The 24,185-nt window shown below is 44.3% G+C and overlaps 1 protein-coding gene across 4 annotated transcripts in view; it reads right to left on the reverse strand.

Annotated features, from left to right (window-relative positions):
• The window catches only part of SH3D21 (SH3 domain containing 21), a 65,867-nt gene extending 43,211 nt beyond the window's left edge, over nt 1–22,656 (reverse strand). Inside the window, exons 1-4 of one of the 4 annotated variants that reach the window (XM_075604534.1) lie at nt 18,558–18,576; nt 18,077–18,202; nt 13,255–13,415; nt 11,503–11,569 (exon numbers count right to left, since the gene is read on the reverse strand). In XM_075604534.1, the coding sequence (XP_075460649.1) occupies nt 11,503–11,569; nt 13,255–13,415; nt 18,077–18,089 (241 nt within the window). In that variant the 5' untranslated portion in view covers nt 18,090–18,202; nt 18,558–18,576. Of the gene's footprint in view, nt 1–11,502; nt 11,570–13,254; nt 13,416–18,076; nt 18,423–18,557; nt 18,577–22,583 lie in introns of those variants that run through there. The other 3 variants (XM_075604535.1, XM_075604533.1, XM_075604537.1) reach the window with 3 other exon arrangements.
• Between the last annotated feature and the right edge of the window lie 1,529 nt (nt 22,657–24,185).

Genomic DNA, 24,185 nt, shown 5'->3' on the forward strand with positions numbered 1-24,185 from the left:
TCTTTAGATATCCCTTGGAATCCAGTCAAGTACCATCTTTGTCCAACAATGGTCATTGACTCTTGGAATATGTCCAGCCTTTATTATTTCTTCACCCTTTCAATAATGTCACATACTTTTGTCTGATGTCAAGAGATTCAAGTCTCTAGAAATAATACTCAGCATACATCTCTCCATACTTCTTTGAGTGGTCTGAAGCTTCTAAATTATCTTCACATTTAAAAGTTCCAAGTTTCACATCCATACGCGAGCACGGGCAGAATACACTTGTCAAAAGCTTTTGTCTTAAGGCACAGGGGAAATTTCCCTTGAAAGATTCTCTTGTTTTTCCAAATGTGCCCTGTTGATCTTGATTCCTCCTCCTTTCCAATTTATTGTCTTGAACAATAATTCAAGTGTTACTGTAAAAAGCTTTGGTGACATGGTGTTTCCCTGTCACACCCCCAAGCTAATACTTATTATGCTTGTATCTTCATGTAGTCTAATTGTTGATGTAGCATTCTTGTAAATGTTCCTGATAATATCAATGTACGCTTCCTCAACATTTTGACTTCTCAATGCATTTAAAATAGCTGAGGTGCAGACAGAATCAAATTATTTTTTGTAGTCTATGAATCTTAAACCGAGAGATTAAATCGAATTCCTTACTTTGGGAAATCACTTCTTGTACAACTTGGATGTGGTCCACTGTATTGTAGCCACTGAAAAATCCTGTTTGTTCTCTAGGCTGAGTGAAGTCCAGTGTCTGTTGTAGCCGATTGTTGAGAACCTTCATAAAAATCTTGTAAGTGATTGGAAGTAGACTGATTGGTGTATAATTTTTAAGGTCTTTTTCTCCTGTCTTCTGGATGAGGATAACTATGGCATTTCTCAATTGTTCTGGAATTTTCCTGTTTTTCAAGCAACATGTAAAGAGTTTTGCAAGGATTTTCTCTACTTTTTCCCCAGCTTCTTTCAAGATTTCAGTTGTAATTCCATCTTTCCCGGGAGCCTTCCCATTCTTCATGGATTTTACCTCCTTTGCTTTGATGGAAGGACACGATACATCGCTGGTAGGTTCTTCTAGCTCATCCTCTGTTGGATTATATAATGTATTATCTGTGTTCTTGTACAAGTCATCAACTCCCTTTATATGTGCACATTCTGTCATTGTTGATCCATCATCTTGATTGAATGCGATGAAATGTTTCTTCCTATTCATAAGCCGCTCGTTCGTCTTCTTTAACACACACACACACGCATATAGAAAAAAATATACAGCGCCAATATATAGGGAGGGTCACAATTAATGAAGAGGTAGCAATGGCTAAGTGCTTATTCCATGAGAAGCTCAACATAATAAACAAACAGACAAACAACCATAAAAAACAACAAGGAACATAAACAAGGGAAAGGGAACAGGGAAAAGGAGGACAGAATCAAGAGGTTACTGCCAAAAGTATAAAATGCGAAAAGTATAAAAATAAACACTGGATGTGCCGTGCAGCTGTGCACAGGATCAACCACCTCCAACGATTCACTGCAAAACAAAAGAAGACAGCGCAGCTTCCATAGCGTAATTCGGTATAACAATTTAATGAAAAATCAAGATAAAAGCAGACCACTCACAAGGATGGACAGAACTTGCGCATAGAACTGAAATTGTATCAAGGTTCATCTGGGTGGAAGCACGAACTCATCTGGTAGCTCTCCTGACAGGCAGCTGGATCCTCGTGGTGAGAAAAGGGGGTGGGGTGGGCGTGTACACTTGAACTCAAGGTGCTCCAAATCTGTGTGCTCACTTTGCCTTCCCCTGGCACACCCGTACTGCGTCCTCTGGTTCCTCTGATAAAAGGCTCTGTCAGTGTAACAGCCTTTCATCCTATCAGATTCCTTGCACAGTCCTATTGGCTGTGTGTAATATCTTAAGTGTCACATCTAAAGTGTCTGGCAGAGTTCATTTTGGAGTTATCATCTCTGGATGTTTTCTTTCTATATATTTAATCATGGATGCATGCTGAATATCTGGACTAACATTCTGATTTATTTCTTCAAACAGGTATGTTTCTGAGCTGAATTTCTTCCATCAACTGCTACAGAATTTAAAATGTATTAATTGGTATGTTTCTGAGCTGAATTTCTTCCATCAATTGCTAGAAAATTGAAAATTGAATCAGTATGTCTGTGAGAGTTGATTAGGCTAACCCCTCCCTTAATTGTTAAAAGTGGCTGCTGTATTTTAGAGTACTTAAGACCATCCAGCTATTCTGTGAAGCCATGTGGCTGTGTAACACCTTAAGTGTCTGGCAGAGTTAATTTTCGAGTTGAATTTGGAGGTTAAGATTTGAGGAAGATCGGGACTCTGCCCAAAAACTTTGCAACTGTGAGAAATGACCTTTCCAAAAGCTGTGATTCTTTGTACTCTTTCTATCCCCCAGTACCCGGGAAGTCTCTCCTCCTGCATCTCACTATGCCCTCCCTACTGATTTTGCTTTTTACTGTTTCCTCACTCCTTTGTGAACGTCTCTGTTCTCTCCAACTTCCCCACTCCCCACGGCACCATTATTTATACACCTCTCTCCCAACAACTTCTTTACCCCTCAATAAAAAACACCAACACAAATCCTCTATTCACACCCTCTATCTACTCCTTCCTGCTGCTGGGGATCTCCCCTAAGCCTGAAGCCAGACATACACACCTGATTTCACCCATACCTCCCTGTCATCTCTTTCGCTGTAAAGTGTGTTATCCCTTTCATTTTAATACTGACTAACCTTAAAACTTGCCCCACAAATCAAGCATCCCATAGCCTGCACTCATGGTTACCATCCCACACTCTTACCACCCATTGTGAACAAGCACACCCATCTACAGCACTTATTCCCTCAGCTGCTGTCTCTGTAAATTCCCCATCAAACCTCTTAGATTGTAAGCTCTTCGGGGCAGGAATTTCCTTTCCTATTGTCTGATTTTGCTGCACTTATTGTATTATTATAATTCCCTGTACTGTATTCTTTGTGAAGCGCCGAGTACACTTTTGGCACTATATAAATAAAGACATACAATACAACCCTATGCGTGTCATCGCAATAGTGTAGGCGACTTCATCAGGGGTTACAGAATAGAGGGAGTAAGGGCCCTTATATAGTCCATAGTCAATTAATTAATTAATGGTCTAATTTTAACCCATTAAGGCAGGGGTGCACAAACTTTTTGGCTGCGCCCCCCCTGTGTCTCGGTCCCTGCGCTCGTGCTTCCCCCCTCCCCAAATGACTTGGCACCAAATGACGCAGAGGGCAGCATTATTTGACGCGTGTTGTCAAGGCAGCGTGAGTAGAAGCCTGCTGAATCCCGGTAAGTACAGGTTGCAGAAGCCTCGCGCAGTCCCCTACCATTTAATGTAAATGCCTCGGGGAAGAGTGCGGGGCCCCCCAGAAAAATCCCGCCCCCCCCCCCAGTTTGCGCACCGCTGCATTAAGGTATGTGAAGTGATTGCCGATCATAGGCAGACAACAAGTACATTACATGGGAAACAACACCAAAATTCCAGAGAGAGACATGAAACCCATAGCTGCTGTATATTAAAAAGGTAAAATATAAAAACTAAAATATAATGTATACATTATATTGTAATTTATACATTACACTGACGGAGCTTTTGATCGGAGGAACCAGAGGACGCAGTATTGGTGTGCCGGGGGAAGGCAAAGTGAGCACATAGATTTGGAGCACCTTGTAATCGAGTGTACACGCCCCACCCCCTCCCCCTCTCACCACGAGGATCCAGCTGCCTGTCAGGAGAGCTACCAGATGAGTTCCTGCTTCCACCCAGATGAACCTTGATGCAATTTCAGTTCTATGCGCAAGTTCTGTCCATCCTTGTGAGTGGTCTGCTTTTATCCTGATTTTTCATTAAATTGTTTTACCGAATTACGCTATGGAGGCTGCGCTGTCTTTTGTTTTGCAATTATATATATATATATTTCTGAGGGGAAACTGAGTTATGGTTTATTTTTTATTTTTATGGGATCAACAACTTTTCCGTGTAATGATTATAAAATTACTAAGAATGCGGCTGTAATACTAACTGGGTGTGAAAACATTGTTTGTCCACCACACCTAGAGCGCAATTATTTATTGTAATTTAGACATAAATACTGTGTTTAGCTCAAGTTTTGAGCACCTTACCACCACAAAAACACCACAGAGAGTGTGTAGCCAGCGAGTTCTTGGGCGGGCCCCTTCCTCTTTTGCCACCAGTCATTCCAAGCATGATGTCCTTCTCAAGCGACTTGCTTCGCATGACGTGACCAAAGTAGTAGAGCTTTTGCTTTGTTATCTTATCCTCCAGTGAGATTTTTGGTTTGATCCGTTCCACGACTGCTTGATTCATTGTTCTGGCTGTCCACGGAATGTGTAGCAGACGTCTCCAGCACCACAGTTCAAATGCATCGATCTTTCGCCTGTCTGCCTTTCTCAGAGTCCAAGTTTCGCAGCCATATGTTGCTATTGGGAAAATTATCGCACTGACCAATCTGCATTTGGTTTCCAGGCTGATGTCTTTACTCTTCCAGATGTTGTTCATACTGACCATCGCATTTCTTCCAAGTCTCAGCCGTCTCTCGATCTCAGGGGTGCAGTCGCCATCGCAATCAATGTTGGAGCCAAGAAAGATGAAATCTTTAACCACTTCAATTTCTTCATTATTGATCTTGATATTAACGTTCGCATTGTTTGCTGTTGTCATGATCTTTGTCTTCTTAATGTTCAGGCGCCTTCCAATCTTCTCACTTTCTTCTTTGACTTTCATGATCAGATGTTCGAGATCCTTCTTGTTTACAGCCAGCAGGGTGGTATCGTTGGCATATCGGAGGTTGTTGATGTTTCTGCCGCCTATTTTCACACCAATCTTGGGCTCATTCAGGCCTGCTCGTCACATGACAGCTTCTGCGTACATGTTGAAAGCTTCTGGCGATAGGATGCATCCTTGGCATGTGCCCTTTCCGATCTTGAACCAATCCATGTCTCCGTATGGCGTTCCGACTGTAGCTTCTTGGTCTTGATAGAGTGATCTTATGAGTTCGGTCAGGTGTGGTGGTGTGGCCATTTCCTTCAGGCAGGTCCAGAGGTGAGCACACAGTAATATTTCCATTTGCTATATGCTTTACTGTGGAGGGCTTTTGTCACTGTCACTTTTTTTACCCACCATAACTTAACTAAGTGTGGTGAAACCTATCTCCAGCTTCATTTTGCAAAGCCAGTATAACCAGCCTCACACTGATGAGACCCTATAGGTCGAAACAGCTGTCTGTGGGTAGGTTTACTGGCTATGCATCTTAACCCAGGCTGTGCTCAAAAGCTGTGCAATGCAGCAAACACACGCTTATAGGGGACCATGTCATATGGTTTTGACGCACTGTGTGCTCATTTGCATGTCATTTCCCATAATCCCTTGCTGCTCTGGAAGCACTGTATGCTGGGTGATAATGGTGAAAGGCAGGGTTGCAGACCCTGAAAATACATCAGTATGCTGCTAGGGAAAATTAATTGACCATACATTTCTGGGAAACAAATATTTATAAAAAAAAAACTGCGTTTCTTTTCAAATTAGGTTGGAATTTATTAGTGAAATTTGATATTTTTGATCCGAAGTTTTTTTTAACAAAGGAGTCTATTAGTTGAATCTTTTGATCAAAACATTATTTAAAGAGGCACTCGTGGTGACACTGTTTAAAAAAAAAGTTTTGAAGCAGGGGGTCTACGGAGCTGGAGCGTATTAATTTCAGCTCTGGGGACCCCCTGCTTCCTCAGATAGTTACCTCAGAAGGGGGTGCTGGTAGCAGCCCACAGGGCTAGTCAGGGCTATCAATATGGCGGCTTTAATTGTCCTGCGGGCCATTAGGGAGACGTGACCTCATCCCTTGCTGCTTCCTATTGGCCGACATGATGCGAAACATTTAAACTGCACAGAGATACCGGCGCCCCCTACCGAGGTAAGTATCTCGGTAAGCAGGGGGACCCCGGAACTGAAATCAACACAGTTAAAGCTCCGTAGACCCCCCTGCTTCAAACCTAAAAAAAAAATCAATGTGTCGCAGGATTGCTCCTTTAAGCCCGCTAACCCCGTCACGGTACTAAATCAATTTCAGCAGGTACATACCCTAAATACATCATATTTCTCTTTGTCCTGTGGACTAAACATATTTACAAGAGCAGGTAGAAGGGAACATGGGAGATATGTGAAAGTGCTGAAAGGGTTAAATGAATGAAGCATGTATGTATGTATGTTATCAAAAGATGCAACTTCCTTTGTTAAAATTTTTATATTTCACAAATAAATTGCAACCCCCCCCCCCCCCCTGGCTTTTCAGCCCCTCTCTCTCCCTCCCCCCAGCGCAAGCGGCTACTCTCTCTCCTCTGCCCCATTCCAGTCAAGCTGCTATTGTCATCAGAGCAGAGGAGGGGGAGACTCTTAAAGAGACACAGCCTCTGTCAAGTGAACTTACTGCCAGCTACTGAAACCTCAAAGCTGCTTGGAAGTACCAGTGTTTTTATTGTTATTTTCAAGGTTTTTATTTTTCGGCTGCATCCTTCCCTCCCCCTTTTTTCCTATTTGTCCATTTCCTCAGGTCATCCTGTCCCATTTTTCCTTGTCTAATATGTTGTTTGTATGTTGGTTTTATGTTTTTTTGTAATTGGCACAATCTATAATTATTATAGCAGGGGCTATATCTGTCCCTAATATTGATTGTTCTATTTTATTTAATCTACATTTAATAATTGACGCTGCAATGTTTTGTTTTGTGTATATACACACACACACACATATATACTACGGTGGCCCGGCTGGTTTTGGAAGTTGGGCCTGGCCAGAGGTCTGACCCAACTTCTGAGTCCAGCTGCCAGGCCTCTGATTGCCCTAGTTGTGGCTGCTGCTTCCCCCTCCAGTTCGCGCCGGAAGTTGGGCCCAACTTCCGCATCTGCGTTGGACCAGTGTTGCAAGGGCCTTCCACCCCCAAGGTAAATTTGTGTGTGTGGTGGCTGGGTTGAAATATCTGGGAGGTGGAAATTATGTAGGTGTGGGGGAGGGGGATTGAATTGTGTGTGTGTGTGTGTGTGTGTGTGTGTGTGTGTGTGTGTGTGTGTGTGTGTGTGTGTGTGTGTGTGTGTGTGTGTGTGTGTGTGTGTGTGTGTGAGCAGGGTGGTGGTGGAATAGTTGGGGTGGAAAAGTGTGTGGGGTGGAAGTGTGTGTGGGGGGTTAGGGGGGTAGAAGTGTGTGTAGGGTGGTGGAATTGTGGTGGTGGAGGGGGTGGAATTGTGTGTGTCTGTGTGTGTGTGTAGGTGGTGGAAAAGTGTGTTTTGTGTGGGAGGGGTGGAATTGTGTGTGGGGGTATTGTGTGTTTTTGGGGTGGAGTGAATTGTTTGAGTGGTGGAATTGTGTGTGTGCGGGGGGAATTGTGTGTGTGTGTGTGTGTGTGTGGTCAGTGGAGGATTGAGTGAGCGGAGGGTGGCATTCAGTGATAGAGGAGGGGGGAGTGTGTGAATGAGAAAGGGGGAGGAAAAATAAGAGATGAGAGCGAAGAGGTGAGAAAGAGGGTGGGCCTCGCAAGGCTGCCGGCAGGAAGTGTCCAGGGAGCAGTGCTTCCCTGGACTAGGCCAGATCTTCTCCCCCCCTAGGCCCCAACTCACAATAGGTTGTGGCTGCTATAGGGAAAGCCCATAGGGTGACTGTGGCCTGTGGTCTGGGACCAGACCATCTCTATGTTATAGAGAGTACAGGGAAAACGGCGGTGCATCTGCTGCTGCTGCTGAAGATTGGAAACCACAAACTGCAAACCACAAAATATCCTAGGTGCAAAAATTTATTTTAGGGCATAGTAACAGCCAAAAAGAACACTCTGACGCGTTTCCCGTGGTATCCCACGCTTTATCCTATGCTATGAAGATGTTTATATTTTTATATCATGATCAAACATTGCCTACTCCTGGTTAGCATCACAAGTGGGAATTAACCCTCCCCTTCCCTTTCATCTCTATGTTATAGACTGTAAGGTGATACTATCCAGGCTGGAATTCCCCCCACGCGGAAGCGGACGACAACGTTGGATCAGACGGATCCTGTTTGCTCTTCTGCATCACCCGGGTGCTGGAGCCCCGGGCAGGTACCCAACTAAGTGCACCAACACTACGAGGGATAACGCTATCTCCAACACTTTGGGTGGGCCTTGACATTGAGAGGAAGGGACATCAGGGTATTGGTGCCTGGCACCCAATGTCCTTTGGGGACACTCACTGGTGGCATCAGGTTGGGGCCTATATTACTGAGTGGTACAGGGTACCGGGGTCTGCGTCCAGTAAAGGTTCTTGTTATATACCTGTATCATTATAATTGTTCCTTTAAGGGGCCTATCCCACCATGTTGGGAACCCTTAGAGGTAGAGGCGCTGCATCAAGACGAACCAGAATCCCCCCAGGCTCCCAGTGGCGGAGGCTCAGGCCTCCTGGTTGCCAACAGGTAATAGCAGCATTGGTAGTTCCTGCCCTGGAACGGGGGAACAAGGGCTACACTTATATATTCTGCATTTGAAGGTTTCGCAAAAAACGAAATTGTTAAAAATCAATAAAAAAAGCAATAGTTCATAAATATGGAGACCTTCATGCCATACAGAAGTATGATCAACACATAGGTACGACATCTCAGGCGACATGTATGACAAATGGAAAAGGTTGTCCCTGTGTCTTTATCATACTACATGTTACATGCTCCTCTGCAGGTTAGGTTTTAAAATAAGCTATTTCAGTCATCGCATAGCATAATGCCCCCCATGTTTTTTCAGATTGGGGTATGCATGTCTGTAAAAGCCACGGACCACAGCACCCCCAGTCACAAAAATAGTTCCAGCAGCCCTGTGTATATAGATTCAGATTGGAGGCTCCAAGCTGCTTATTAAGTATATGGTGTAGCACTTTATTGCTTAACTGACCCCCTAGATGCAATATCCTGGTGCAAAACACGGCTCATGCTACAGCTAAACTGAGAAGGAAGTGCAGAGTGAGGGGGACACGTCCGGAGGATGTATGTGAAATACTGGACACCCAGCAGCCAGGAGAGCTGATATCAGGGAACCCCCGTGTCTGGGCCAGAGACTGTCTTTGGCAGATAGAAGCACAGAGGGTTTTGATGCCAATCATTTCCCTTGTAAAATTAGTGCAGCCCCCTGTTTTCTTCTATAGCTCTGCCATATACACAGCACTGTACACAGTATCGTTCCGGCACCAGTCCCTGCCCTGCAAACCTTACAATCAAATTTTGGGGGCCTGAAAAGGCAATGTGGCATGCAAGGAGCTAATTCGTGGGTTCACCCACTTCAAGGGTATGCCTCCCTTAAAAGGTTTCATTCCCTGGCAGAAAGTATGGGTTTTAGTGATACAATGCTGTCTGCATGCAATGCAAGGCCCCTCTGGCACTGGTAGCTTTTCAGCAGGGAAGGAGTTAAATAGGTAAGGCTCTACAGTAGTTAAGCACTAGGTAGGAAGCATTTCCCAATCGCTGCTTAGCCACCCACACGGCTTTCACAGACCCTCCCTGGGAAGGGGCTCTCTCAGCTGTTACATGCCCGTGTCTATATAACACTTTGCTTACAGATCTGACCACGTGCACCATAAATCTCTCAGCACATCATGTCCATGTGGTGAAATCTGCCAGGAGCTGGGGGATTGGCAACGTCTATATAAGCCAACTCTCTCCCTCTGAACTCAATATGTCGAGCACTGCACCGTTACACCCAATAAAGAAAAATTGTCACGTGAAAGGTGCTCATGTCAGTTAATAACTTTGTGTGTTTCATATATCAAGAAAGTACTAAATATCAATATAATAATGAGTTGTAATCATCCCAAGTAATATACTCCATGGTTTCCCTCTGTGTGTCGCCCTGTTCAGTGTTCTGCGTCTCTGTGCTGTCACCTCCTGTGATGTCATTTATAGCTGTGACAGGGACCATTTGGTAGCAGCAAGAGGGGTTGTTTGAAAAGAATGGGATGATTTAATATGCCGTTTTCATTTGAGAGCGAGTTTCATTAGCAGTGACGTATCCGCAGTGTTAGAAGTGTCTATGCAGCAAGATCATTTAGCTCATATAGATCATTTGTATCGTCCTGTCATGTAAGGAGAATAGAAAGTTATGTGACATTACATTCATGTCTATGACATCTGGAACTTCCCGCACCGTAAAATACATCAAAGTTTTACTATTTTTTTTAAATGGTTATCATTTTGATTTCATAAAAAATAAATAAATGTTTTTTTGTTTTGTTTTTCTTTTAAAGGTCTGTAGACCATATCTCCAAAAGGACATAGATAAATTAGAGGTTGTGCAAAGAAGGGCATCTCAAATGGTGCATGGTCTACATCAGGAGGGCTCAACTCCAGTCCTCAAGCCCCCCCAACAGGTCAGGTTTTCAGGATATCCTAGCTTCAGCACAAGTGGCGCAAACAGTCCCTGCTTCAGCACAGGTGGCTCAATCAGAGGCTCAGTCTTCATCTGAACCTCTGATTAAGCCACCTGTGCTGAAGCTGGGATATCATAAAAACCAAACCAGACCTGGCCCGTCTGGGGGGGGGGGGAGCTTGAAGACTAGAGTTGAACCCCCCTGGTCTACATCATAAAACATATCAGGGAAGACTAAAGGACCTCATCAGGTCCAGCTTGGTAGAGAGAAGGGAGAGGGGGTCATCATTGAAACTTTCAAATATAAATCAGGATTTCAACAAGGTGCAGGTGGGAAGCATATTTCAGAGACAGAGAAGTGCTAGAACAAGAGGTTATGGTCTGAAGCTGGAGGGTGGGAGGCTCAGGGGAAAATTTTCACTGCAAGCTCTGAGCAGCCTTGTGCAAGTCCCTTTATCTCCCTGCGCCTCAGGCACCACATAGGTTGTAAGTAGTGGCGGATTCCCCATTAAGTTGAGTAGGCCTAGAGCAGCAATTTTTTCTTTTGGCAATTTATTTGTGTGTGTGTGTCTTACCCTCTCCTGTAGCGTTGTGTTGTCATGACAATGCCACATGCCACATGCCACATGCCACGTAGCGCCGCATTGCCATAACACATCGCCATGACAACAAAGACCGCCACTGGTTGCAAGCTCATCTTATCAGGGACAGTGCCTGTAACATTCCTAGGTGCTGAGTACCGCAAACTATTCTGTAACGGTGAAGCGCTTTGAGTCCCATTGGGAGAAAAGCGCTATATGAAATAAAGTTACTATGAAAAGGTGGTGGATTCATGCAACAGCCTCCAGACAGAGGTGGTGGAGGTTAAGACAGTAAAGGAATGTCTAAGCCTGTTGGGATAGACACAATGGTATGCTAAATGTGAAAGAAAGCCAGGGATCGGATTAGATCTGCGGTTTCACAGCAGGTAAGAATATGTGTTACGTATGGGTTAGACTTGGTGGACCCAAGTGGTTCTGATCTGTTATTGGTTGCAATAAGCCCCTTTGAAATAACCAAAGGTTTTCTTACCATTGTTTTTCCTGATGGACCTTGGGAACCTCTGACTGGTGTCGTTTAGGAAAACCGAGGGAATTTCCTGAGGAGAAAACATGCAATGTGTAACTGAGCCCAGCGTGTAGTAATGTTTAAAAGGGCAAGGTGTAATACCAATACTTTACCAATGTTGAACTCTGTAGACATATATCTTATTCAACCTAAGCTACAATGTTATTATGTTAGGACATTACACTTTCCTTTTGAAGAAACAATTGTTGGAAAAGGGTCATAACTAAATCTTTCTGTTTTTACTTCACACACATATAACCTAAACCTTTAGTAGACTATATTGAGAGCTTTCTTCGCTTAATAAGACATCCTAAATTCAGGCACTGGGTGATATCAATTTATTTTGGAGTCTCTAGTGAAAGACCCAGTTCTTTTTGCTCTGTTCTTTATTTGCAAAGAATTATGACGCTTTTGTTTATCAAACAGATACTGAAGAAAGATATTCAATTGTCACAAGATGCAACTAAATAAAACAGTTTACTTTAACGGCAATTAAATTTTTCGAAGGAAACAGTTATTTAAAACCATTAACTGGAGGTAATAAGTGGCAGTGAAGATATAACAATAATACAGTGCTGGAAGAAAGGCACATCCTGTGCACTGGTTGTTTGGTTAAAGAACATGTCACAACTCACTCAGCAGCTACATACCAATGATCGGGTCATGTTATTCTCATATACCTGTCAGCAGGGTGACTGCTGGTTATTCAACTAAGAGGGAAAAAAAGAGCATGGAGTTCTCAAGCAAACTTACAGAAACTGCCACGGGTGCTGACTGGGGCTCGGACTGAAAAAACCAAGCTGAATATGAAATAAAGAGAGGAAGCCCTCGTGCAGACTTGTGCAGATAATAATTTAATAAAGCATGGTCAACGTTTCCTGAGAAAGGTCCTAGGTTAGGTCCAAAACCTTGACCATGCTTTATTAAATCACTATTTGTAAAGATCCATGAGAGTGCTTTCTCTCTTTACTTCACATTCAACTAAGAGGGCAGATGTGACTTCACCCTCCGCAGCGTCAAAGCAGCAGATCTTATTAATCATTTACATAGAGAGGGCAATAAAATTTAATAATGAAACAGCAAGCGATCCCTGTCTACGTTTAAGCTGCACTCGTTTGATGTTACACCAACTGTATCGCCAATAAATCGTAACTTCATGGGAATCTGTCCCGGATGAGCCAAAAATATAGTTGTTGAACATGTATTTAGTCTCTTGTCTTAAAGCAGCAGTCCAAGCTGCTGTTTTTAATTTTAAATTTTTCCCCTTTAATATGTGCATAAATACAATCCACACAATGATAATTAATTAGCTAAGTTGCCGATCGATTAGTTCTCCTGTGATCGATCGGTGAAGATTCAGCTCCAGGGTTCACTAAATGGCGCTCAGTGCAGCAGAAGAGGACCAAAGATGCAAAGTTCTGTGGGGAAGATCATGTGACCAGGCAGTCACTCGATACAATTGGTGCAATGCTAGAGAGAGGGCAGGGCTCAAAAAGCGGTGTGCCAAAGCCTGTTTCAGAAGAGGAAGTCAATTACCCTTTAAATGTTAAATTTACAATGGCAGTGAAATCATATGATAGTGGTTAGAAATATAATTATCTGCTTTTCCGTGGGGATCTATCCAGGTCAGTCTTGGGTGACCTGGATACATCTCTACATGATCAATGCAATGTGGAGTATAATAAAGAGTACAGAGGTTGCCTGTGTTTTCCTCACCTTGACATACTGAAGGGGAATGAAGCCCCTTTTCCCGTTGATCTCTCCACATAACCAACCTTCCTCTACTGTTTTCTTAACGTTCACTATGATGTCACCAGCTTTGACGTTCAACTCATCTTCAAGCTGCCCTTGGAAGTCCACCAGGACCAACATGTCACCTGAAATTTAGAGATAGAGGGAATGAGTGGAAGGGAGGGTATGGAAAAGTGAGAACAAAATGGAGAGGAGGGGAGAAGAGAAAAGATAAAGGGGGGGGGGGGGAAGGAGTCAAGGTAAAGAAAGGAAAGAGAATGAGGGAGAGTTGGAGAGGAAACACGGAGAAGAAATGAAGAGATGTATACCGATGACACCCAAATGTATCTGTCTTCTTCTGAACTCTCTCCAGACTTGTGTCACAATTAAGTTCCCGTTATTTACTCACCCACCACTGCTTAAACTTAACATTTCCCAAAAACCAAAACAGAACCAATCATTTTCTTAATTGTAACCTTGTGCCTGACTTCTCGCTGACGATAGGTAACTCCACTATCCTTCTGATACCACATGCCTGATGTGTGGGTGTCACACTACTGGGGTCCGCCCTCTCCTTTATACCACACATTCATGACCTCAACTTCTGTAGTTTTCATCTCTGAAACATTGATAAATGCCCCTTTGCCTCACCACACAATCCACCACAACTCTAATTAATGCACTTTAATATCCTGATTGGACTACTGTAACCATCTCCTAGTCGGTCTCCATCTATTCTATCTGTCCAGACTCCATCCTAATCCTTTCAGCACTGAAATGGTTAAACTTTCAACAGATGAGGCTTGGCTGTGTGTTAGAACCTCCAGACATGTGGGGAAATAAGCCCATTATCTCCATCCCACAACAAACAAAATCCTACAAAATACCCATAGCCATTATTTTCAGTCTCCCTGGGCTTTCCCCATATGTAGAAATAAAAAGGTCAGAGGAAGGTGACAGACAAAAAGGGGCAGGCACAGAGAAGGAGTATAGAGCAGGGGTGCGCAAACTTTTTGTCCTGCGCCCCCCTGACTGCTCTCCCCCACTGCTCGCGCAACCTCAACTTGCATCAAGCGTCAAATGACGCTGCGGGTCATGTGACGTAATTAGCTTACTGTTTCATTAGGTTTTAAGTAAGTGTAATGCATTTTAAGAGTGTGTTCTTGTCCTTACCCCCACATAGTACTGCGCTTTGGCATATGTTGACACCATATAGGTTAAAAAAAAAAAAGAGAATAATAAAAGCGTAAGAAAGTAAATAGAGAAGGAAAATGAGAGGGCCAGAGAAATGAGGAAGAATGACAGGAATGCTTCGCCACACGGACACTGAAGCCATTAATAAAACAAGTTGTTTCAGCTCCATGAAGTCATTAGACAAATTTGCACAAGAGAAATGAAAACATACTGTTGCAAGAGATGTTTATGATAGCCTCTAATTTCAGGTTACACTGTATGGGTGTTATTATATGTCCAGAGAAACAAAGCAAATAACGGGGCTTTAAGCCTCAAGCGTGGGAATATGTGAAGGCTGCTCTGCCAATTTTTAGGGAGTCTCCCTCATTATAGCACCAACCAGGTGTATAGCACTTGATTTTTTTTTTACAAAACGTTACAACCTGTTACAGGGAGTATAAAAATGCAGATGGGGTAAGTGCATCAAGACATACATGTAACATTGGGAGAAAAGAGTCCCGGCCCCAAAGAGTTTACACTCTAATCGTCATGTGGGGAAACAAACATTGTTTCTTATAAATACTCTAACTCAGGGGGGCGCTCACTGGGAGGTGCCAGGTTTTTTTGGGTGGGGTGCGCGGCACTTACAGGGGTCCCACGCTCTTCACTAACGCATTTAAATTAAATGCCGGGGGACCGCAAGAGGCCTCTGTAACTCACTTACCTTGATTCAGCCGGCTTCAGGCGACACGGCATAAAATGAAATGTCACATGACCCCACGGCGGCATTTGACGCCGGTCACCATGGCAACCGTCACATGACCCGCAGCATCATAATGACGCTGGCACAAAGGTAAGGGGGGACGCGAGCACTGGAGGAGAGCAGGCAGGGGGGCACAGCCCCAAGAGTTTGCGCAGCCCTGCTCTAACCAATGCAAAATTGAGTGCAGTGGGCAGATTGTGTATAAGAGCATACTATAATTTAGTGGGTAGTGGTCACCCAGGGTTATTTAAATGCTTCATTTGACAGGTGAGTTTTTAGATGGGTTTTGGATGTTAGAGACAGAAGGTGCTTGGCGGACATTGAGAGGCGAGTTTCAGAGGTAGGGGCAGAATCAGAGAAGGGTTGTAGATGTGAGAGAACCTTAGTAACATGGGGCAGTCTCACTCATTCAATGGCAGACTCATGCATTCCATTGCTTCTCACTCACTCGAAGGCTGTTTCACTCACTGAAAGGCTGTCTCACTCACTGAAAGGCTGTCTCACTCACTGGAAAGCTGTTTCACTCACTGAAAGGCTGCCTCACTCACTGGAAGGCTGTCTCACTCACTGGAAAGCTGTCTCACTCACTGGAAAGCTGTCTCACTCACTGAAAGGCTGCCTCACTCACTGAAAGGCAATATTTCTGATTGGAAGGCAGTCTCACTTATGATTGGGCAATAACAAAACATTTCCCATGATAGCGACATTATAAGAAATATATAATTATAATTAACGATATTTTATCATGATAAATATCTTTTGGGTAGGACGCATAGAAAAGAACACTAAGCACGCAATAAAATAGAAGACATTAGTAACCTAATTAATTTGAAAGCATTTCTTCAATAACAAGTTTTTCAAAGGATGTGGAAGTTAATTATTTTTGCATTTATTTAAAATGTCGCTGTGTTTTACATTTATGACATTTTAAAATAAATAAAATACCTATACGTCCCCCTATCTCTGGGCATCAGATATGGTGGCAAGGAAGAGAATTAGGTCACGTCAGCGGGTCTGGCACTCCAAGGGCCCTATGATGCAGTAGCTACGTCATATGCTATTTGCCCATTTCCTAGGCGAGATGGCGTTCTACACTCTAGTGGGGCGGTGACCACAATCTGTCCGGCTGAGGAATGGAAGAGTCCTCTTCCGTTCCATCATCAGTGACCAGCGATCACATGATTATTCTTTAGGATCGATCACATGATCACGAAGTATCAAAGGGGGATGTGGCACTCTGGCGTCCGGCCCCTCCGGTACTGAAGGCTTCAGCTGCAAGTCACGAGTTGTCCGTAAAACATCAATGACTCCGACTGCTGATCGTAATAACCGAACATTTCCGATATCGACTTATCACCATCGCGATATTACTATCATATCAGTATATCGCCCAACTCCAGTATATCGCCCAACTCCAGTCCAACTCATTCAATAGCAGTCTCACATATTTCATAACAGTCTCTCTCTCCCTGGAAGGGTTATTATATCCCTCATTAAATGTCTGTCTCACACATTGGAAGCCAGGCTCACTAATTAGATGACAACCACCCTTACTCCCCGGGAGCCTCGCACAGGGACCCCACACACTTTATTAGAGTCGCGCTCTTTGAAGTCTAAACTTTTTCAGTAACATGACAGCCTGTTTGACTATAAGAAATGCAGCGCAGGGATTACAATTCCTAATGTGCCATTCTATGTCTGGTTGCGTTAAATTGCCTGTATTGCAACATCTGTTCTGTGGTTATATAAACTAAGACATACAAAAAGTCATCAGCATCTTTTTTTTCTTCTTTTCAGTCTCACTCATTTAGGTCCCTAAACCATTTCCATCCTGCGACCTTATCACAGCCCATGTGCCGGAGGACAAAGTAAAAGTATTCAAATGTATCATTATAATTGATGTAAAGAGACACTAGCACATACGTGACAATGATGAGAAACCATAACATGACATGCAAAAGACCCATATATACTAAGCATTTGTTATTGCCATAAGACATTTCCTAAGCAAGAAGGCAAACCTGTAGGGAACGGGGCATAAAGGTGTCTTCCAGCGCTGGAAGGTGCCTTATGGAATAGCACTGCTGAGTAAATATGGTTCCAAATGTCATTAAATGTTGATATAATGATAAGGTGGGTTAATAGGCCACTGCCCAGGCTTACAATCTTAAAGTAAACACTTTAGAATAGGGATGCATAGAAAGGGTCCTTGAATCCCCATATCCTGTACATCAAACCCCCATACCCGCCTCCCCCCACCCACCCCCTTACTGTAACATTTTAAGGGCTTATTGGGACTCTCCATCAAACTGCGCAACTAATAATCAGGATGCTAACATTCAAGTCAATCGGTGCTTCCATGTGATAGTGCAGATCAAGGTACTATCTCAGCTTAATGAAGAACCCTCTATGCATCGATGAAAATGTGATGCAAAAATGCTGTGTCAGCTATATCATTGAAATACAATTTATTGCAGCCTGTCAATCTGACTTATTCCCTGGTGCTTTTTTTTTTGGCCCCAGAAATACATGCATCAAAATGTTACCCCTCTTCTGCCTATACCAACTATATTAGAATTATATGAATGCATCAACTTCAACAACCCCTGCTGTGAGGCTGATGTAGTAATAGTATTATTATTAATAACATCACCTTTCATTGGTATGATGGCAACATATTCCGCAGCGCAGTACAAAGTGGAAATAACATGGTATGACAAACGAGTACATGTTTGTTTGAGACAGTAGGAAGAAGATCCCTGTTCCAAGGAGGTCACAATGTATGTATCCTACGAGTCAATCATTATTTCCTTCCCCTTCCCTTGAGGACGCCGCGCTCACTGTAAATAAAAACATACTGTAAATACTCACCCAGTGTGCTCATGGTGCGCAAATCTGTCACGGACAGTACAGAGCGAAAAGGACTAGCTCTCTTTAGTATCACATTCAACACTGCCTGCGATACAACCCTGCAGTGCTATGGAAAGCGCCTGCTTCCTGGTTTGTAGAAAGTGAAGAAAAAAAAAAAAACTATTGAAGCAACAGTTCCTTAATCCTGTAGCTCATTAAAAAATAATAAAAACCCTGCCGTAACACGAGCAAAAGGATTGGTTGGTGGGAAACAGGAAAGGCGAGTTAAAGGAATGAATAAGATAGGGCACACACAGTATGATGTCCTTCCATGACAGCAGGAGAGGAGCGAGCAGGTTTAACAAGCGCAGCCGCAGAATATAAAACAAGCTTCCTGGTATTCCTCAGGCAGCCTGGTATTCATTGCTAAGGGGAAAGGAATGTTCACCGGGTGATTGTGCAGGAGATTGAGAGCTGGGTCGGAGTTTACTTAAACACTCACGTGCAGACTGAGCAGTCGTGTGGGAATGGTTTGTTTTTTTCCCCCTGGTCAAAGGCGGTGTGATGCATAAGTGCTACACAAACACATTGTATTGCTGAAAAAGGGTTAGGCCCCTTAGGTATGTCACTTGTGAGCACATTCACATGCCTCGGACAGGTCTGTAGAGTCACTTTTTAACCCTCTGTCATTTATTTAATGTGTGGTTGGTACCATACGGAAAATTCTGTGCTTTCTTATTGGCTCTCTCCCCCTCTCCCTCAACTAACTTAGGCTGCGGCCAGGCAGGGAGCGAGCGCGCTGGCACTCATGCGCGGTGACGTCATGCTCCCTGCTCGGCCGGGAGATTTGTGGCCGGCTAAGTGCGCACGCTTGCATTCGGGGGGCGTGGCCATGACGTCATGGAGCTGGTTCGCCTTCTTTGGGCGAACCGCTCACGTGACGCGCTTGCGGACGACAAATTCAAATTTAGCTAAGCGCCGAGCAGGCGCTTACTCACGCTGGCCACACACATTGCCTCAATGTGTTTCATAGCGGCCGGCGTGAGCGCGCCCGCCCACTCAGCGCCACTCTGGCCGAGGCCTTATAAGCCATAAGGGTATAAAGTACCAATTTTGACGGAATGTGTGTATCATAGGGTGGAAACACCTAGGTTAGCATTACAGCTTTGAAAATGATTTTACAGTACACTGTTTCAAAGATACCTTAATATAACAGGGACCAGTCACTCAACAATAAAGTGTACTTTTACTAGCCGTATTGGTCCTGGAGAAATTTAGATTTTTTTGTAGGTTGTTATACCTTTTAGGGGAACAACATTAGGGTTCTTTATAGATGTAATTGCAGTGTAAAGAGCTTTCCAGACCTCACAGGTCTCTTCTTCAAGTATACAGAGCTTTCTAAACCTCACATGATGGGTGTGCCCTAATTATAATCTCAGCATCAAGCGAATCTAGCGATTTTAGAAAATGTAGCCAATTTGTATACTAAATAAAATTGCTGTGCACATTGACCAAATGTCGGTGAATCAGCGCGGACTGAAAAAAGGGCAAGTTTTTGCATTGTTCGTGACCTCGTGCAAAAAGGGCAGCACATCGCTAAGGCCTCGTTCAGGGTGGGAGGTCGGAGGGAGGGCGGGAGGGAGGCAGTGCTGCAGTTTGCTGGGCGATCTGTGTTTATCCCCCAGCAGACTTTTCAGCGTTGGGGAGGGGGCGGGGTTACACACAGCAGGGTAAGTATCGAGGTTGCAGTCATGAAATCATTCTGAAGAATGATTTCATTGGCTGCCTAGGTCCCTGTGACGCTGCTGCAGCTCCAAAAAACGAAATTTTCGTTTATTGAAACTGTAGTCAGCTTCAACTCCTGGCCTCGGAGACAGGGCGGTTGCTACCCTGACAACCAGTATTCAAATTGAATACTTTGTTTCTCACGGCAGCACGCCCTCCCTCCGAAGCCAGCACCCTGAACGAGGCCTAATGCTGGAGAGAAAATGAAATGCCCTTTCATTTGAAAGTAGTGAGTGGAACTCTTCCCCAGCGCTGGGAAGCAGAGTCATAGCATATAGAACAGGGGCCTAAACGACTCACAAAAGGGGAAAAGTGTAAAACCTTCGAAAGCATCGCACTGCTAGAGAAACTTTTAAAATACTTGTTTTTTTCAGTTGTCAATCACTTACACTTAAACCATTAAACATATTATTAACCTCCTTCATTGTAAGCTCCTTGGGCCAGGGGCCTCCTTCCTATTGTCTCAATATACTTAATAATAATAGCAAGTTCTTGTATATCACTGCTAGTTTTACAGAGACATTTTGCAGGCACAGTCCCTGCCCCGTGGAGCTTACAATCTATGTTTTTGGTGCCTGAGGCACAGGGAGATAAAGTGGCTTGCCCAAGGTGACAAGGAGCCGACACCCGGAATTGAACCAGAATTGAACCAGGTTCCCCTGATTCAAATTCAGTGCCAGAGTCAGTGTTGTTACTCACTGAGCCACTCCTTCTTCAAAACATGCACTGTTTTGTTATACAATGCTATTGTCCTCCCTCCCACATTTTACTGCGCTTTGGAATATGTTGGCACCATACAAATAAAATAAGAGATAATTTATTTATGACATATTCCACAACACAGCGCAATTGCATCAGAGGACGTGGGGTTGGGGGGGCTCGAATTTGGATCTGGAGCAGATCAGCTGGTTCCTTCGGTCCATGGATTTCACCGGATCAAAATCAAAAAGGGCAATTTGCGTTTGGCATATTTTTTTTATTATTGTTACTAATACACTCCACGGATTCTGCAACCGTAGACGAGTTTGTAGAATCCAATTCGTTGGCAGATTCTTAAGAATCCACGTATTGGATTCTATATATCTGTCAACGGGTTAGTTGTATCCTATGGTGGTTTTTGATGAAGAGCTGTGAGAGCAAGGTAATGTGTGAAGGTGGAGAGGCTTCATGCAGCTCTAACATTTTACCGGAGTGCAACATCAGAGCAGCAGTAATGTCAGGGGGGTCAGTGTACGGGTGCCGCCTTTCCTGTAACAGGTGTTCTTTCTAAGGGTGTCAGGTGCAGTGAAGAAACCTGAGCAGCGACCAGACACCCAGAGCACAAAGATGCAGGGTGGGAGCAGATGAAGCTATGTCTGTCGTTTCTTGATGTTAGTCCACGTTGGCTTATTGGACAGGAGCAGGGAGGGTACAGCATGATTGGGAGACTGTCCAAGGCTGCGCTTATAGTGCCGGCAACAGCAACGCAACGTCGCGTCAAAACAAATGCATTGTCACATGCAACGGCACGACCAAGCGACAGCACTACCAAAAAAACTGGTAGTCATTGTTATTTGATTTTTTTTCGGCGACGGTCTCCCCTTGTGGCCAATCGGAGAGCTTCTCCGTCACTCTACCTTCCCCTTTTCTAACGTCACTGGCCTTGTAGCCAGCAACGTCGCCTAAACTTTAAACACAACTATCGCAATGGTAACGGTTGACGTCATCGGTCGCGTCGCCGGCAGTATAAGTGCAGCCTTAAGGGTCTGCCTTTGCTACAACTCACCGTTTACTGCATTCAAGTGTACAGTAGCATTTTAAAGCATGTAGTTTCATTTTCAATAACTACAAATAAAGCTATATTTGCATGGCAGCCATTTTAAGTGGAAACAAAAGTTTGAAATAGGATGCTGAAGCAATAAGGGAAGAGAATAATCTCAATGTAAATGCATGAAAAGCCTAGATAAAAATCAATTTCATAACTAAAACACTGACATTACAAAATATCCTGTCATTTGTCACTCCCCTCATGACTGTCACTTTTGTCTGTCACTGCCGCTGTCTTCAATCCCTTCGACGCTTCTAAATATAGTTAACACATTAAGAGGTCCATGTCCTCAGCCAATGTAAAGTTTACTGTGGTGGTGTCAACTTGTTCATCAGTTTTCTTACTTGGCGCAGATCGTTGGCCAGGCCAAAAAGGAGAAGAGAATTTCAGAGATGCAGCATCTGATACATCTCATTACAATGTGTTTTCAGAACCACACAGATACGTACACATCACCGCAACCGTGCACGCAATGTCTTGTATATAATGTATACCCTGCTCATTTATGTAACTGTATTTGTAAACATGTATTTGTCATCATAACTCTGTGCCCAGGACATACTTGAAAACGAGAGGTAACTCTCAATGTATTACTTCCTGGTAAAACATTTTATAAATAAATAAATAATAAAACACACTGGCAGCTCAAATGAACACATAATTTCTCGCTATGCACCATCCCGACTCTTGCGTTCTGCTCAAGGATGTTTTCAATCTACCCCTTTTGTATCTAAATCCCTCTCCCGCCTTAAATCTTTCTCACTGCCTGTCCCACACCTCTGGAATGCCCTTCCCCTCAATATCCGACCAGCACCCTCTATATCCACCTTTAAGACCCACCTCAAAACACACCTGCTTAAGGAAGCATATGAGTAGCTCCATGGCTAATACTATACGCGTGATATATAAAGCTTGGCCCCCTGCAGACGCACTTACCAGAACACCCTCCTACTGTCTCTGTACGTTCTTCCTACCACCCAATTCGATTGTAAGCTCTTCGGAGCAGGGACTCCTTTTCCTAAATGTTACTTTTATGTCTGAAGCACTTCTCCCCTTTTTGTGTTATTTATCTGATTGTCACGTGTATTACTGCTGTGAAGCGCTATGTACATTAATGGTGCTACATACATACATATATACACACACACACACACACACACACACACACACACGGAAACAGCGCAAATCCTCATGATCATGCAGTGGAAATATTTTCCCCGCATTTGTGTTGACAAATCAACCTGTTATTCTGGTTGTGCAGGAATGATTGTGACAGGTGACTTGTGACCAGTTTATACATAGGCTTCGTAATAAGAACGGCTGAGAGAGGAGTCACAGTGCCAATAAACAAACGCTGGTTTGGAACGTGCAAGATGCAACAGGATTGAGTCACTTTATGGCCATGTGGCTATCAACTTTTCACTAGTCAGGAATTCACCTCATGGGTCAGATGATTATTACTAACCTGTTGCAAGTGACTCATTTGTACTGACTAACTCTTATCAAGACTAGAGTTTGTACATTAGAGGAGCAATCCTGGATCCCCTGGATACTGGGATACTACTGGTAGTACATCCTGGTTTCTAAACGGCATTTGAATGGTCATCCAACAGGAAGCTTCAATTGATGTTGCAGCTTCCTATTGATACAGTAGGGCCCCAATTATACGGTGGGTTCCGTTCAAGGCCGACGCCGGAAAGCGGAACATAGCACTTGCTATGTCCACTGGCGATTTTCCGTCTTTCCTACCCTTCTGCGCATGTGCAGGCTCAGATGGCCCCCTTCTGCGCATGCGCAAACTTGGCCGCTCCCCCGTTCTGTGCATGCGCAACCTCAGCCGTTCCCCCTTCTGCGCATGCACGACCTCGGCTGTACCCCCTTCTACGCATGTACAGAAAAGGTGGCCCCCTTCTCGGTACCGCCGTATTTGCGGATCGGTGAGAAATGGGGACCTACTGTATAACATTTGGTAGGCATTTTGTTTCTCCTGAGACAAACACAATAATTTTACCGGTAGCTCTGAAACTGAAAATAGTTTTTAACTCGGAGGAGCCGCTGGTTCACACCCTGTAAAAATGGATTAAATGCCCCACCCACCCTCTCCCAAAAACAATGAACTGCTCCTTTAAAGCAGAGCGCCTGGAGCTGAGCAGACGCAGGTCTGCTGAGCTCCGTCAGGCAGAAAGATCTGCGGGGCTATCCGGCCGCCTAGATGACCGGACGCTGACGGGGGCAAGGGATAACCGCCCCCCCCTCACCATCCGAGGGGTGAGGGAGAGAAAAACAGGCGGATAGAGGCCATGCTACCGGGAGAAATCGTGTGGCGGCTATTTTGTTCAGCCGCAGAGTCCTCCCGGAGTGCTGGGGATTCAGCCCCCCCATCTCTCCAGAGTGGGCACTCCACTGAGTGGAGGGGCAGAACAGGCACTACTCCGGCCGGAGGCACTGCTGGAGGACCGTGGAGGTGAGGTCTGACGCGCAGGCTGGCCCATGCTCATTAGCTCCAGCCCCATGCCTTAAGATGGCTGCCGCCTGCAA

This window comes from Ascaphus truei, chromosome 6 (genome assembly GCF_040206685.1).
Source record: "Ascaphus truei isolate aAscTru1 chromosome 6, aAscTru1.hap1, whole genome shotgun sequence".
NCBI classification, from domain to species: Eukaryota; Metazoa; Chordata; class Amphibia; order Anura; family Ascaphidae; genus Ascaphus; species Ascaphus truei.